This window comes from Crotalus tigris, unplaced genomic scaffold (genome assembly GCF_016545835.1).
Source record: "Crotalus tigris isolate CLP2741 ecotype Arizona unplaced genomic scaffold, ASM1654583v1 scf7180000017564.2150845, whole genome shotgun sequence".
Lineage (NCBI taxonomy): Eukaryota > Metazoa > Chordata > Lepidosauria > Squamata > Viperidae > Crotalus > Crotalus tigris.
The window spans coordinates 2,114,762-2,132,554 of record NW_024096475.1 but is presented as its reverse complement, the minus strand read 5'-3'; the positions used below and the strand labels follow the sequence as shown (position 1 = coordinate 2,132,554).

Genomic DNA, 17,793 nt, shown 5'->3' with positions numbered 1-17,793 from the left:
ACTGAATTAAGAGATATGTAGCTGGAGCGAGGAGGGGGCGGCCAGCGCCGCGCGCCATCTTCTTCGGATGCCTAGCCACGCCCCTGGTCAGCGTCAATCTCAGTATGAGTCCACTCAGAGGCGAACCTGCCGCTCTTTGACTGGCGTGTCAAATTAGACTACACGAGACCAGCTACCCGTCTGGCGGGAACCCGAGAGAGCAGATTAAGCGCACGACCTCTCGGCGCAGCCGCCCGGCCGAGGTCTAGCCCGAAGGAAGAAGCGGCTGATGGACAGCGCTACCTGCTGAGCCCGCCCTCGCCCCCGCCCCGGGCGGTGGAGAAGCCAGGCGCGCTTGGCACCAGCCAATCCCAGCCCCCTTTGGAGACGCGCATGAGTTCCTTTCCCAGGGCGAGGCTGAGTCGCCGAGCTTCGAGGGAGGCCGAGCGAGGTCGGGCGAGGTCCGGCGAGGCAGCCTCGAGGGGACGCAAGTGCGGCACCTTCTGCCGCTAGGTAGCCCTGGATCCCCGGCGCCTCGCGGGCTGGGCACGGCTGCAGCGCTTTGCTTAGCAACCGGCTGAGCGAAACGGAGGGGGAAAAAAGGCATCGCTCGGAGTTCTTGGCGCGGCGGCTCAGCGGAAAGTCTGGTGGGCTGAATGCATCGTTTGGGCGTCCGGGGAAGGAGGACCCGCCGCCGCCGCCGCCGCCGAACCTCCGGGCTTTAGGTCCGTCTCCTACTCCGGGCTGGCCCGTCCCCGGGAGACTATGCGGTCTGGCAAGCCTCCGTACATCTTCGCGGTCTTCTTGCTGAGCGGTCTCTCGGCGCTGCTGCTTCTCCTGCTTGGGCAACCTCCCCCGGTCTCAAAACAGACGCCGCCGCCTCGACTACCCGGGCTTCCACGGCTCCGGGAGAGCGATTTCCTCCGCCGTGCGTGTGGGGCTCTGGCCCAGGGGCGGAAATCCTTCGTGTGGGGAAATCATCTCCGGACGTCCTTCGACAGAGCCGCCTCCTGCGAAGATTACGTGACGGGGAGCCACTATGTGACGAGACCCGTCTCTGCCGAAGAGGCGGCTTTTCCCTTGGCCTACATCTTCACCCTCCACAAAGAGCTGGCGACCTTCGAGCGGCTCTTCAGGGCGATTTACGCCCCCCACAATGTTTACTGCATCCACGTGGATGAGAAAGCGCCCACCAGGTACAAGCAAGATGTGGAGAAAGTGTTGGAATGCTTCCCCAATGCCTTCCTGGTCTCCAAAGCCGAGCCGGTGGTCTATGCCGGCATCTCCAGGCTTCAGGCTGATGTGAACTGCATGAAGGACCTGCTGCGATCCACCACCCGGTGGAAGTACGTCCTCAACATGTGTGGGCAAGATTTCCCGCTGAAAACGAACAAGGAAATTGTCCAGCACCTGAAAAAGTTTAAAGGGAAGAACATCACCCCTGGCGTCCTCCCCCCACCTTCAATAACTTTAAGGACCAAGTTTGTTTACAAGGAAAACATAGGCAAGCAAGCTTCCTACATGAGAAGGACTGCGATCCTAAAATCGCCACCTCCCCACAACCTCACTATCTATTTTGGGTCTGCCTATATTGCTCTCACTAGGCCTTTTGTGGAGTTCCTTTTCAATGACTCCAGGGCCATTGATTTGCTGAAATGGTCCAGAGACACTTACAGTCCCGATGAACACTTTTGGGTAACACTCAATCGGATTCCAGGTAGTTACTAATCTCTGATTCTTTCATTTCTATATAGTAATTTGATTAAACATTACAAATGAAAAGATAAAAACTAATGCCAATTAGAAAAAAAAATAGAAAAAAAGAATATAGTAAAGAAAAAGAAAGAAGTGATTTCCCCTTTCATCACAAATAGTATAATTTTAGTAACTTACCACCTTTTCTTAAAATACAATGTATGATATCTTCTTCCCTTATCTATAAGCAAATAATTTAAGTCGCACCATTAATCAGCAAAAGCCCATTAAGGGTTACCAGAGATAACAATATGTCTGTTCTGATCTTGATCAAATCAACCAATTTTATATGCTTTTTAACAATCTTGATCTTTAATCCCTTCAAATAATGCTCGAGAACTTGATTTCTTTTCATTTTTTTCTTTGTTCCTTTTCACAAAATTCTGCAAAACTAAATCCAATATAGGTAAATTATCTAGCTCACTCTTGGTTTGTTATGTGTACATTCCTTTTAATTATTAAGACATCAACCAGTTTCATTTGTATGTTTAGCACAGCACTTTTCACCATACCATTCTTGTAGCCTGTCATTTTTAAATCCATTTTCAGGTCAGTCTCAATCTTGTCCAGTAAAACTTGTTCCTTTTCTGTAACATCTTTTAAACACAGTCTACCTAAAAAGACAGACACTCCTTAAATTAATTTCTGGGTCATATTTGTTCAAAAATATTTGGCTCTTTCACTTTTCAACAGCAAAGGGCCAACCTCAGTTAGCAAGCAAATGACAAGGTCTGAAATATTCAGGGATGGCTGGAACACATGCTTGACACTCTGAGAAGCAGTTATTAGTTGATGTCAGCAATGCTAAACCAGCTGAGATTTGATTTCTACACTGGCTGACAAAGTGATCCACAATCCATGGAAGTTATTTTGCTCAGCCAAACCACGGATAACTATTCAATAAAATCTTGCAATTATATGACTGTATTCTCCAACCCCCAGGGCTTTGTTCCCCATTTAATTATAGCCACGGACCCAACAAAAACAAGAAATAATTATCTGGACACAGATCAAATGGTTAGCTACTTTGTAACAAATTCCACCCTAATAAATAATCGCAAGAAATATTTTGTTTCAAAATATGCCTAGAGAAATGTAGTGGAATTTGTTTGAAAGCTCTTTGTTAACACGCCACTAATCTTATGAATTATGGCCTTAATCCTATGAATTGGTAAACCTATTTCACTTTTTAAAGGTCAATGGAAAGTAAGCCACAGAATTTCCAAAGCACCTGTCAAAGGACTAGGCAGTTTATTGAGGCGTGCTTTAGATTTACCAATGTCTCTGCCAGTGTGAAAAGAATTCTTCAGGGAATTGAAGAATCTCAAAATCATAGAATTGGAGAAGGTCAAAAGGACAGGTAATTTTTCAGACTTTTAAAAACTGCTGCAATATCTACGGAGGTAAACTATTTCACTGTTGGACAGATTTCACCATCAGGAAGTTTTTACTTATATTTAAACAAAATCTAGGTAGTTGCATGTATACCCATCCTTTCTGACCCTGGTTTCTGTGGCAATAGAAAATAATTCCTGATTGTCTTTGTATGAATGCTGATTGTTATCATCTTTCCTCATTCTTCCTTTTCTTCTCGTATTTCTTATTTCTTCTCTTATGATGCAAGACAAGTCTGATAAAACTTGATGTGCTAAGAAAGGAAGTAAACTCCTCAGATGCCTCATCATCTGAAACTTGATGTGGCTCAGTAACATTGACTATGAACAGGAAGAACAAAGATAAAACCAAATTTTTCCACCCTCACCTATTTTACTTAGCTTGTTGATTTGCCATAAGATACAGTCAATGCTACTAGTTTTGGAAAATTAGTTAAATAAATGGAGGTATCTCACCTTTGTGTGTAAACTAAGTGGATTGTAGAATTGAGCCAACGTGTATTAGAACAAGACATAAGAGTGCATTTTCAAGGGGAGGGGGAAAAAATCTACCTCAGTTTCATCTCTTAAAAACAGTGTTCTCCCATATCAGAGATCTCCAGAATTTGGACTAATGGACAAACTGGATTTTTAAGGAAGTATCTTATCTTATAAAAGAAGTGTTGTGGTGGTCAAAGTGGCAAACCAGCAAGATTAATAGTGCCACAAATTGCTCTGGGACTCTTTTAACAACATAGAATTGTCTTATTTCCCCTCAGAAAATTTATTGCTCTTGACAATTGAAAAGTTTTAACATGAAGACAGGTTTGAAATGAATGTTTTGACCATAATACATTTCACAGATCAAAAGCTTTATAAAATGATGCCAAAAAATAATATAAGGACAATGTAAAGAAATACAATATTGGTACAGATGGTTCTCGGCTCACAACAATCCATTTAGGGACCATTCAAAGTGAGAACGGTACTGAAAGAAGTGACCTATGACCATTTTTCACACTTAAACCATTGCAGCATCTGATGTCACATGATTAAAATTTAGATGCTGGGTAACTGCTTCATATTTATGACAGTTGCAGGGTCCCGGGCTCATGTGATCGCCTTTTTGTGACCTTCTGAGAAGCAATGTCAATGGGAAAGCCAGATTCACTTAACAATTGTGTTACCAACTTAACAACTGCAGCAATTCACTTAACAACCGTGGCAAAATGGTCGTAAAATGGGGCAACATCCACTTAACAAATGTCTCACTTAGCAACAGAAATTTTGGACTCGATTGTGGTCATAAGTCAAGGACTACCTGTACTTGCTTTTGTCACAATCCAGAAGTTACAGCAGACTTGATGAAATGGATGCTGTCTAATACTAATGAGAGAAAGCAATTTCCCCTTTAAGTATGCAAGAGAAATAGGTTATATGTTTGGTTAAATACAGAAATATAGGATGGCAGCATACAACAATCCTTTTTTCCTTCTCTGAACTCATGCTTTTTAGATGTGCTTGACTGCTATTCTCATCACTCTCGTAACGGAACAGAAGTTGGAACCCAGGATACCATGACAGGCATTCTAGCAAGTCAATTCAGTCTTTGCCCAAAGCAGGGGTAGGCAACCTTGGCTCTTTTATGACTCGTGGACTTCAACTCCCAGAATTCCATGCTGGCTCAGGAATTCTGGGAGTTGAAGTCCACGAGTCATAAAAGAGCCAAGGTTGCCTACCCCTGGCCTAAAGATATGCCACTCTTGGTATGGGCCATTGTCACTTGCTATGTTATAGCCTAGCCATGCAAGAAGCTAACCTTATAAAATTGGATCCTACCTAGAGGCTACCTCAGAGGCAGAAACATTGCAAAGCATAGCTACTTAAAAAGAGTGCCCTGTCTATCTTTTAGATAACTTTTGGTTTAAAAAAAAAACACCTCATTTTTTTCTTGGGATCTGGGCTGGCTGGACAAACAGGTCAGGCTTCTTCAGAGCTTCTGTTTTATTATTTTCATTGCTCTGGGTGTTTTCACTGATTACAAAACTAAAATTAGCGCCCAAAGGGAAAAGTGACTCCTACCATCACTAAATGTTCAGACGAGATATCTCCATGCAACTGAACATTCATCATAGCATTTCATCAGGTGAAACTCTAGATGAAAAGTCAACTCTGCACAGCGAGAGAAAAGGTGAAAAAGAATCTTAATGATAACCTTTTCCTTGTTGATTGTTTCAGTGAAACTCCTTAAACTCAGGCATGGAGATGTTAGTTACTTGAAAATTGGGTTTTATGGGCAAAGTGTTTTAGAGGGAGTTGCTGAGGGGTCATTCTTTTGTGGATACCCTGTAATGTGCTGAGATTCAAGAGCTTCCACTCTCCCATGCATATATCACTCAATTTCAGCCACGGAAATGAGTGACAGTTCCAGCCATTTGTTTTCAAGAAGACTACATAAAATCCATGTATTGATTTTCAGGAAGGTGGGAACTTGCTTGAGAAAACAGCAAAATGCTTTTACTTGCTTCTCTATCTAATTTTTAACTAGAGTTAAGTCTAACTTTTTTTCATTTTTTTTTTTTTGAAGAAATGTTACATTTCATGAAAAAAAAAGCAGAAAAGGGAAAGAAATGTCTGGGATTTTCCCCTGAAACATTTTTCATACATAGTATCTTCTGTTCCACTGCTGTTCTGATACAGTCTACACTGATTTAGAAAGGCACTCCTGCTTAGCATTTAACTGTGATTCAGAAAGCCCATTTTCTCTCACTGTAAATCTTCAAAAGCATTATAGTGTCTCTCTACACACAGTGGAAAAGTGAGATAAAAATAGTGTGACTTTGTGGTTAGTTTCAGTCAAACTGTTTTTCAGAGTTGATACTATGAAGCTAACGTTAGAGGAATCCCCAGACATGTGGTCCTGAGCTCTAAGAGAAAGAGCAGAGTAGACATGCAGTAAAACACACACACACACACACACAGAGAGAGAGAGAAATTTTTAATAGTAATGCCTGTGGAGATTCTCAATCATCCAGGTCACTATTGCCCCCAAAATGCTTTTTTTTCAAAAGGCAACTGAACTTCCTTGTTTTTTTCATTTGAAAAAATTTTACTTCTCATCTACCGTAAGAAGCTTCTTCAATTCTGAACTGACCTGAACTGACTGAAGATTTTTTTGATGAGAAGTAAAACATTTTCAAAGGAAAAAAAAATCAAGAAAGTCCAGTTTACGTTTGATAAAAATACTTCTGTATTAAGTTTGTATTTACTGTATGATATGATACGTCACAGAATGCCAAAGAGCACACATAGGATTTCAGAAAAACAATAAACACAATCTATGTAGAAATATATATATATATAATGAAGAATTTTCAGAGATACATAATACTTCTGCTATTAATAACTTCTTCAGAGTTTTGCTAAGAAATTCACTGCCATTTTGGCAAGCCTTTTTTTTATTACAAACATTTACCCACCATTCATCAAAACTTTTCTCATGGGCAAATACTATATTATTTTTAGAGTAATGCTTGACTGATGCTTTTTGTTTGGGTTGTACCAGTATCATAGTTATTTTACAGATAACAAATGAGAGCATACATTAGCCATTGTTAGTGGACTGTACTTCTCCCCTCTCTCCATATCTCTCTACAAATTGCAATTGTAGATTCACATACAACAGTTTTCCTGCATGTCGTAGGCCACTTCCTGGCATTCTTAGACAGGTACCTGATCTTGTTCTTGACATGACAGTTTTCCTGACAATTAGATTGTCAGAATGCCTGTTGTGACATCTACAGGAAGTACTTGATGCAGGGGGGTGGGGGAGGATGTATGTGCTGGTACCAGTGTGTATCCTTGCATAAGACAAACCCTTGCATCAAGTGATCCATGTAGTTTCTAGTTATCCATGATAGGGGGATCCTTTTGGAGGGTTACTGTGTCAGGATCTTCTCAATCTTACCATTCCTGCTGATAATTAGACAGCGATATTTAGCAAATAATGACTCAGCAAATGTCCCTTGATTGTTTATATCCAAAAACCTCATACAGGTAGTCCTCCACTTACAACAGTTTATTTAGTGACTGTTCAAAGTTACAACGCCACGGAAAAAAGTAACTGAAGACACTTTTTCACACTTATGACCGTTGCAGCATCCCCGTGGTCACATGATCAAAATTCAGGCACTTGGCAACTGACTCATATTTATGACGGTTGCAGGGTCTTGGGGTCATGTGATCCCCTTTTGTAACCTTCTGACAACCAAAGTCGATAACTCACTTAACAAATGTCTCATTTAGCAACATAAATTTTGGGCTCAATTGTGGTCATAATTTGAGGATTGCCTGTATTTCCATAGCATCCACCTGATCTTAAGCCGCCATTCTTTTTTAATTTGTGGCGAGGTATAATGTTGCAACCCCTAGAATTTTTCTCAAGTAAGATGTATCTTAAATTATTCTGCTAACAAATAATTTTCTTCAGCAATTTTGATATTGCTGAAAGTTTTATATGAAATGTGTGGTTTCGCAGTGGAGAGAGCAAATCATTTAGAAATATTATCTAGGGATTGTTTATTAATATAATTCAGGGGATTCATAGCCTTTGTTATTGTTCCATGTCACTGTGGTTTTCTGCAGTGTCGGCAAGTTTGGTTGTTGTTAATATTTTCTGGAAAATACAGGATATCTGTTTCTACTTCAGGAAGGAAACAGAATTTTGGACTTAAAAGAAAGCTGCTAAGGTATTTTGTGTGTGTGTGTGTGTGTGTGTGTGTGTGTGTGCAGTATATAGGCCATATTTATATTAACTGTGTGTTGCAAATAATCTTAGTACATGTCTATGAAATGCCAGTAGTTTCTCCATATATATTCCGAATGGTACTTAATTCCTTACTGTATATGCTTTTGTACAGTGCTTAATGTGTGTGTGTGCGCACGCATGCCCCTGTGTGTGTATGTGTGCACCTTAGAGTCAGTTTTTGACTCCTGGTGACTGCCTGGTTTAGTTCCCGCAATTTACTCAACAAAGGTTCTTGAAGTGGCTTGAAATTTCTTTTTTCCTAGGGCTATGAGAGAGTGTCTGGCCAAAGGTTACTCAGGTGGCTTTGTGCTTAAGGCCAAATGCCCTAACCTCTACACTAAACTGGTTCTCTGTAACAATTGTAGCAAACACACATTTGTTGAACTTTTTTTGTTACAGCTCTTGATGGGGGGAGGGGGGTGTTTTGGGGGAATCTGAATGGTACCCCGACCACTTATCTCAGTTTTTTCTTCCATGCTTCCTATCCAAATGCTAATAGTGGTTTAAAGTGTCCCCTCAGTATCCATCTGTGTCCTAAATTTCACAGAAGCTAAGGATATTTTATAAGCCAAAAACCCTTAAATGATATCATTTTTAGGAAACTTTATAATAGGCTTTACATACCTATGGCAATTATTTTCACTGAGAACAATGGAGATGTTAGTAATTATCTGTCTTTTTGATTAACTTTAAGAAAACAAATGCAGGCATTTTTTCTCTCCAATACTTTTCTTCTCTCTTCTTTAGGGTTGTTGTCTCATTACAGGCTCGGGTTCCTATTATGATACGTTATTTGTATAATTTAGTCTAATATTTCTCAAACTTTCTCTGCTCATGGATGACTATTTTTTTTAAATGGAGGAGTGACCTCTTAAACTAATACTCACTGTCTACATTTTCAGCTTTAAAAGCATGGGGGTTCACTTTTTTTTTTCAAGTAAAATAATGATTATGATTGCATTAGTACCTGCATTCCATCCCCTTTCATTTTTAAAGGACTTTTAATCCAAGTTTTCTATTTGGAATAAGTATTTATTTACCACTAGAATTATTTGATGCAGTAATAATCTTAGCACACTAGCGTGTCTTAGCATAAACTTGCTGGCCAAGAACATTCCTGAGTAGCAATTACTAAATACGGAGAATTAAAATGAAATTGATCTCCAACCCAGTGAAATCCCATTTTTAAATATTAGTTGTTTCATTTCCCAATTGTAGTTTTTCTTTTTGGATTGCTGATATGAGAACACACTTCCTTAGTACAGCACCTATGAAGCTACTGCTCTTAACACTGATTCACTAATGCAGTTTTTTCAATATTAGTACTTGTGTTGCCATACGTATTGTTACTTTTATGCTTCAGTTGATAGGCTTTTTTTTTTTAGCCCTTAATAGATTCTTGTGAACCAGATGACTGTTGGGGCATGTAGGGAGCCAGGAACTGAGCTAGGGAAGAGATTGTCACCAGCTTATTGTTGGCATTCATGTGGAAGTGGGTTTAAGGCAAGGAGCAAGTTCTTACCAGCTGGCTGCCAACACTTGCAAAGAGGTGGGGCTGAAATGGTAAGTGGGCTTTAGTCTGTGAACATTCAGGGAGTATGGCAGATGTCCTAATGCAGGGGTCTTAAAACTTGGCCCTTTTATGACTTGTGGACTTCAACTCCCAGAATTCCTCAGCCAGTGTGCCTCTCCACAGGCCAAACTTGGAAAATCAGTGGTGTCAACTGGGAGCTTTCCATGGTCCTGATTTCTGATGAAAGAGATGCTTTTTTAGAATTAATTATTTTATATGCAAAAGGCAAAAAACTCCACCCACCCTTCACCAAAGCTCTCCTATTTTAAACTATACTTATAAGCACATGTTTATTACATTTATACTATTAAATTATTAATATTTAAGTCAGTTTATTAATAAGTTAGGGAGAATGGAGAAATTAAATGTATATTGTGCCCATTCTTTATTTGCTTACACCTATTTACACTTACACTTAGCTATAACCTACTAATCTACTGATATATCTTGAGAGATTCTAGGGCAGTGGCCCCCAACTTTTTGAGTGTCAGGGCATTGGTTCTGTTGAGATTTTTTTTGCAGACCAGAGGGGGCGTGGTTTCATACACCTTCTGCATCCCATGCATGCTCGGATGGGGCTACGTTCCCTTGGGCGACCCAATTTCTGGTGTGCCAGTTTCTGGAGTCGGTCCATGGCCCGGGGTGTGGGAAGTCCTGTTCTAAGGTATGTCTGCCTTGAACCTCTTTCCCTCAGTGTTCCCCCATCCAGCCCAGAACTGTAAGCTCTCTTAATCTGGGATTCTCTGGGAAAGCTCCCTGTTGTCAACACTCCCCCACTGCTTCTCCAAATTTGCATTCCAGATTATGACAAGAAGATTTTTAAAAAGCAATACAGATAGTCCTTGCTTAATTATGCTATTGGGACCAGAAACATCATCATTAAGTGACACAGTCATAAGTAAACAGAAACACACGATCACTCCATATAGCAATGGCAGTTCCAGCAGACCCAGTGGCCATTGTTAAGCAAGGACTGCACATGTGATCAAGTGTGGACTTCACACATTTGCGAACTGTGACTTGCTGCCAGCTTCCCCATTGAGTTGCTTGTTGGAAGCCAGCAGGGAAGGTTGCAAATCACAATCACATGGGATGTAGCAATAATCACAAGTACAAGGATTGGTCATAAGAACCACTTATTCAGCACCATCGTTAGTTCAAATGATCACATGATCATTAAACAAGATCCACCTGCAATTTACCTGGCATTTTAAGAATAAGAACTTATAATATCTTTCTCTTTCTTCTCTTCAAATCACAGGTGTCCCTGGTGCCATGCCAAATGCAACATGGGAAGGTAACTTGAGAGCTGTGAAATGGAGTGATGCAGAAAAGAATCATGGAGGATGCCATGGTAAAATGAATATCATTTTAATGTTTGCATTTTTTAATATTTGAAAGATTAACATTGCCCTAAAATTTAGCCTCTCATGAACCTGTTCTGGTACTTTTTTTTCCTTTTGTTTGCTATGGAGATTAAAGGGATTTATAGAAAAATATACTGTGCATTGATTGAAACACACAGTGCATGAACCCAGAAATGCCCAGTGTTTGGAGATGGAGACCAACAGATTTAGCAACCTTGACAAGACAAAGTGGCTGTGGGATTTTGGCTCTCCTGGCATCAGAGATCTGCTATTTTGATTCTGCATGGGTTTGTATTTCCCCAGAAAAAAAACAATGCATAGTATGGGGGGGGGGTTCTTCCTAGGCTATCAGCTTCTGCTTAAAGAGCAGAGAATAGTTATGGCCAAGAGACCTTTGCCCAGATTCATTTGATTTCTCAATTGCAGCCTTTATTATACCCGGACTCTCTTCCTACAATTACTCATGCCTTAAACATTTTACATTTGGACTATTGAAAAACAGGATTTGTGGGGCTGCCATTGAAGGCCAATTTGTGGGCAATTATGGGCATGCCTCAGTAAACACATGTGACTCTTTTGCTGTGCAAGGTGCATTTGGTATTGGTGAACTTCTGGGTACATTTTAAAATACTGATAGTGCCCTAACATCATCATCTCCATGGCATAGGGCCTGGTTACCTGGGGAACACCTTTCCCCAATAAATCATTTTGCCTTGTAATCTCTGACAGAATAGGCATGCTCTGACTCTGTCTTTGACACAACATCATCTAATAGGTCTCAGGAAGTATCTCTTTTCTGGCCTGGCACCTGCCTTTGGGATTCATATTTCTCCAGAACTTCAAATTGTCCCAACCCCATGATCCTTAAAAGTCATTCATGAAGAACTGGCTCTTCTTCCACACCCTGGGAGGGGCTGTTGCTTTTATTGAAAGTTTTTCATGATCACTTCTTGTTCTTTTTAGTTTCCATTACTTTTTGTTTTGGTTTGGCCATCTAAATGGGTTTTAATTTTAAGCTCCCGAGACGTCATCAACCTGGGTGAGCCTTTAAATTCGGCAAAATAAATAAATAATAACTAGGTTAATTTACCAAAAGAACCCTACACACACACTTCTATTCCCCTGGTACGTTGTATACATGTGACGTGTGTTAAGGTTTTTACAACCAATTCTGTGTTTAGCTGTCAGCACCCTGTTTTCCAAATATATCATGGACTTTAAAATTGCATAATTGGCAGTTTTAAATTTGTAATCACAACAATTTAGAAAACTCTCAAATACATATTCAAAGCAGCAGAACATGGGTGACTAGAATGACAGGATTATAGTGTATTGTCAAACTTACTTAAGTTGCAGAAATTTCAAGCAGTTAGGAAAGAAAAAAGACAAGAGTTGTTCCAGGGCAAGTTGGCCATGGTGAATTGTCCTGCAGTGAGTTGGCTGTGGCAACTTGTCATAGACCCATAGCAAATGCCAAGACAGTCTTTTTCATTCAGAATCTTATTATGAATTAAAAAGTTCTGGATATGCATGGAAAGGAATGCTTCTCTCTTGGAGATGTGCCCACCTTAGTTTTTGGCATGGCATCAGCCTTGACTCCAGGGCCAGAGTGGTTTTTGTTATGCTGGAAATTCTGGCGGCTCTCAGAAGCATGGAGAATATGAGCTGTGAGAACCTGTTTGTGAGGCTCAGATGGGATTGCTGATGCTATGCCTGCCTCCTTCCTGTGCAACTGCTTTCCTGGTCCTGTGATGGGAGTGGGTAACGGGGGTTGCCAGACTTGTGGGTGCAAGAGAACTTCAGTCTTGCATATCTGAGGTTGGAGTCTGACTATAGACCTGATGCAAATCACTGCAGCTTCAACATACAGTAGTAGGAGTCATATATTAAATCTGAGTTTTATCCTGGGGCAATGGCAGTTTGATCTGTTTAGAGCAGGCATGTTAGAGGCATAACATCTGTCTCTTGTAATGGTCAGGCCACTCTTGGATTGCTTCAGATTTCTCTGGTGCTCCTTCACATCACAGGGAGAGCGGTCTTACGTGATTGGTTCGTCCCAGGTGTTTACAGTAATGGACCCTGAGGAATTCTCTGAGGCTCCGCTCCACAATTTGCCCGAGGCCTTACTCACCACTTGAAATGAGAGGTGAAGATGGCCTTCATTTGCATCACACTTCTGTAATTTCTCCTTGTGTATGGATCTTGGGGAGTTTTCAGAACAGTGATGAAACAAGAGAAGAGATTTCTGGAGTGCCCCTAAAGAAAGACAAAGAGCAACGCTGAGCAGAAGCCTACTTAATATTGATACAAGAGTCTATAATAAATAGCTACATCATGAGAAGAGCCTCTCTCTCTTTGAATTTTGGTAGACCCCAACCCTGCTGGCTTTTAACAAGGCCCTACAAACCTGCTCTTCCCCCCTCCCCACCCACCTACCAGTCCAGAACACTGTACAAGCCCGTGAGTTAGGCCTCTGGCTTCCAGTATAGTATATTTTATAATTTCCCTTTGTATTTGATGCTTTTAAACCATGGTGCCTCTAATGACATAACGCCAAAAATTGTTATAAAACAAAACTTAAGTTTTATTTATTTAATTATTAAATGCATTTATATGACCACCCAGCTCACTAAATGTGACTCTGGGAGGTGTACAATCAATAGCTAAAGCAATACTACAACTGTTAAGAGACTGAAAAATAAATACAAACAAGATACACAGAATAAATAAAAATAGGATTGTGGGAGAGTGTCCATCTAAACATAGTGCAACCATCAAGCAGGTTCCCCATCAGATCCCCAAAATTGCTAGAACAACCGTATTTTCAGGGCCTTCTGAAAGGCTAACAGGGATATGGCTAACCTCATGGGGGGGAGGGGAAATGATGCTCCAGATAATAGAAGCCACAGCAGAAAAGGAACGTTATCTGGCTTCTATCAGATATAACTCTTTAGCAGATGGGACCCATAACCTATTCCTCCTGCTGGACCTAACAGGATGGGTAGATAAGCAGTCCCTCAAATAACCTGGACCCATGTCATGTAGGGCTTTAAAGGTCAAAGTTCTTTCTAGTATATAATCAGAATAATCTTTAAAATGTGTCTGTGTTTGAATAAAGTTTAAAAACCGTCAATAGACATGGCTTAAGTAGCTCATGTAATCTTTCCGTTAGTTAGTGAAAAACAGGAAAACCACATTGTCTTTTGTAGCTATAATGTGCCTATTCTTCTATACACACCTGCTTGGAGCGGAAACTTTTTCTTTAGTCTATATTTTTTTATTGCTTGACTATAAATCACAAGTATAATTTCAGAGCAGTGCTGCTTGCTGGAACTCACTCTGCCTGTCTCAAGGATAAGGAGTAGTCCTTTAGTTTGCTAACTTGTAAGTGAAAATACTATGTTGTACTTAGCAGCGTTGAACTCTTCCTTCAGCCTCTTGAGTCAGTTTTTGGTTTCAACAAAACCTTATTAGCCACCCACAATTACCTGGTAAGTGCACAGTAATATAAATTGAACAAACAAATAATTAAAGCATGTAACCTAATAAAAATTGAATATCCAGAGCCCACAGGCTCCAAAACTACTTTTTGATACTGATTCTGAATAAGGAGAACAGGATGTGATATTCTATGCCTGTTTTACTTCAAGTGTTATTAAAATTGCAAGATCTTCCTTATTTCAATAGGATTAGACTGCAAAGACCTTAGTGCAAGTATGCATCTTGATTCTTCTGTCCACAAAATGTTATTGTAATATTGCTATTTTATGCCTTGACAGGACATTATGTCAGAAGCATATGTATCTATGGAACTGGTGACTTGCCATGGCTGCTGAAATCCAAAAACCTATTTGCTAACAAATTTGAACTCAAAACATATCCACCTACTGTAGAATGCCTGGAATTGAAACTTCGGGAAAGAGCACTGAATGAGAGCGAAATACCAGTTGAACCAAGCTGGTACTTTTAATTTAAAAAAATAAACACTTATTGGGGAAGAAGGATAATAATAAAAACTGCTCCTTTTAGAACAACTGTTTTTGCCTTGACATGAGGTTTTTTTTTGGGGGGGGATGTTCAATATGGATCATCTTTTTTTAATACGTGAAAAATCTTTGCATTTTAACTGACTTAAGGATTCTGCACCATCTCTGTATTTCATTGAATTTTATTCCAATTTTTAAAAAGGTGGTCCTCATTTCGGAACAGAATTCTCCTTTTCTTCCAATTGCATAGATTACTGTTCGCTAACACCCTCAGGAAATTAAAAAAAATTCTGAATAATTAGGCTAATTAGTTAGTTATCTTACTAATTGATGGTCCAAATGGAAGGATTGAGACTTTAATCACTGAAGATTCAGAGATGGATCTTCTAGCTCAGCTTGCTATTTGCACAACCTGAGTTTGCTTCTACCTGTACTCTACTATTACTACTTGTTTCTGAATAGGTCAAAGACTCTTACATTATCTGCTAAATTTGGAGAAATGGCCTTCTGTACTGTACTACTGAAGACTTATCCTCTTTAACAACAGCAAAGCAGCCAATGAACCAAGATAGGACAGACGATCTGAAAGACAGACCAAGAATGTACTGTATATGAAAGAGAAAAATATTCATTGGAAAAATACATTAATATTAGATCAATAGTATGTTTCCACTTTTATCAAGTTTTGTTTGGCCACTTAATGAGCCCAGAAATGATGTAAAGAAGAGCTTCTAGATATACAGAAATAATTTTAGATGGACCAACATTTTTTGATTTAGGAGGCTATCACTATCTTCAAAGCAGAAGTGCCATCATTATCTTTTATACTATCTGCTAATCTGAAAGTCATTTTCATTATTCTTTAGGTAACATTTCTTCACACAGTTTTAATTTCCATCCCATCTACTATGGAAAAAGTAAAGAAATAAATAGCAATGTATGCTAAACGTTTTAGAGTGAAAAAAGAAAAAAAACACTCAAAAATCAACACAGGAAAAAAAATCTTTGTATTTTAGGCTGAATGTTGCAATTCTATCATGAAATAATATAAAAGATATTTATGGCAATCAGTATACTAATAAAATACCTATCTTGGCAGAAGTCCTTTAACCATTATATAATTTCATTGTCACTATTTCTATTAAAAATATTTCCTGTGTTGTCCCCATTATTCTTTCTTAGTTATTTTACTTTTAAGTGAAATGGAATTATTTGTTCCCATAAAGTCATGGATTTGCCAAAATTCACTGATTGAAGATTATTGACTGTGATTCTTTTTTTTTTAAATAACACTCAGTTGGTTAAATTAATAAAATAGTATTTATCAAACACTGTATGGACATTGCCTTTACTACAGATCCTTATCATATAGAGCAGTGGTTCTCAACCTGTGGGTCTGGACCCCATTTGGGGTCGAACGACCATTTCACGGGGGTCGCCAAACAAAGCTGTCCTCCATTTTTCCCCCCTTTTTTTGGCCACGCCCCTGGCACCCGGTGATGTATAAGTGGTTGGGGGTCACCACAACATGGGGAACTGTATTATGGAGTCGCGGCATTAGAAAGGTTGAGAACCACTGATATAGAGCAATGAGGTTACAGACAATCATAATTATTATGGCTGTGTATGCTTCAAAAATGAGCCAGGAGAAATGTTTTGGATCTCACACAACTACAGCCTCCTCTGTCATTTATTAAAACAGCACAGCTTTTTGCCCAAGCAAAAATAATCAGCCTCCTTATAACAGTAGAATTTTTTTTTCAGGTTCTCTATTCTAAGCAGCTGCCAGGGCCACTGCAGGAGCATATAACAGATCAGCAGGTATTTTCCTCAAGCACTCTTGAAACCCAATTGGGTCCATCAGTTGCCGGGGTGGACCAATCGAATGGGTCTGGTCTCTCTGCGGAGGAGAGTGGTAGCACAAGAGAACCTCAAAGTCACCAGATGTGATCTGACCATGACAGGGAAGCTAAACAAAACTCCTCTGTCCACTCACATTGCCACTGCTCCAACACCAAGCCCAAAGTTAGGCCACTGACCCGAGTCAGGCCAAGAGTGACCTGGGAGAGGCCCATGGCCATCATGGAGCCACTTTGGAGGTCTACCCAGGGATGGAAGTTGAAGTCCCCCAGAAGCGTAAATCTGGGGAATTTCATAGTCAGCCCCAAGATGGCTCCAGCAACTCAGGCAGAGAAGCTGTTATGCAACAGGGAGGCTGGTGCAGTAGCAATAATCTCAACTGCTCCCTCAATCCTAACCTCAAGAACAGGGTCTCACAACTGGCAATTTGTGCAGCATTGCTCCTGATGGCTACCAGAGATTCCCAGATGAATCATTACCCCTCTCCCTGCCCTGGGGACTTGGCTATTGCCAATATTGCTGACAGGGCAACACCCTTGCTCTCCCAGGCCTAGCCAAGTCTTGGTGATACATGCCAAGTCAACCTGCTCCTCATTGATGAGATCACTAATGAGGAGCCTTGTTATTGATCAATTTGGAATTAAGCAGCATCAGTCGAAAACCCTGGCCCTGTGAGTCTGCTGATCAGGGCCTGAGCATGACTGCAGATGGTGGAATATGCCCCCTTCTGTTAAGTACCCCATGTGCTGCCTGCCCTTTGGCTCTTATCAAAAGGTCCCATGTCCATCACCATTTGGATGTAATGACCCCACCCCTGATCTCCCAGAGATTTCTCTAGCCCTGGCCTGCTGGTTCCCTTACCTGAGAAGTCTTCCATCCCAAACATGCAACACAGATACTTACAGTCAACTTGGAATGTGTCCTTCAGCCTCGCTCTCAGCACAAATGGGACCCCTAATCACTAATTTCCCCTTCACCCAAATGTGTCCCTCTTGACAGACTCTCTCACTGACTAGTGAGAAGGTACTCAACTCACTACTTATATTTTCCTGACTCTCACTCAGGAAAATAGTGTCTGTTTATACAACCAGCT

The 17,793-nt window shown here is 40.5% G+C and overlaps 1 protein-coding gene across 1 annotated transcript; it reads left to right on the top strand.

Annotated features, from left to right (window-relative positions):
* Positions 1 to 363: 363 nt before the first annotated feature.
* On the top strand, positions 364 to 16,169 carry GCNT2 (glucosaminyl (N-acetyl) transferase 2 (I blood group)). Its single transcript, XM_039349696.1, has 3 exons — positions 364 to 1,696; positions 10,749 to 10,841; positions 14,634 to 16,169. Exons 1-3 carry the CDS (start codon positions 745 to 747, stop codon positions 14,822 to 14,824), a joined length of 1,236 nt encoding a protein of 411 aa, XP_039205630.1. The 5' UTR covers positions 364 to 744; the 3' UTR covers positions 14,825 to 16,169.
* Positions 16,170 to 17,793: the final 1,624 nt, after the last annotated feature.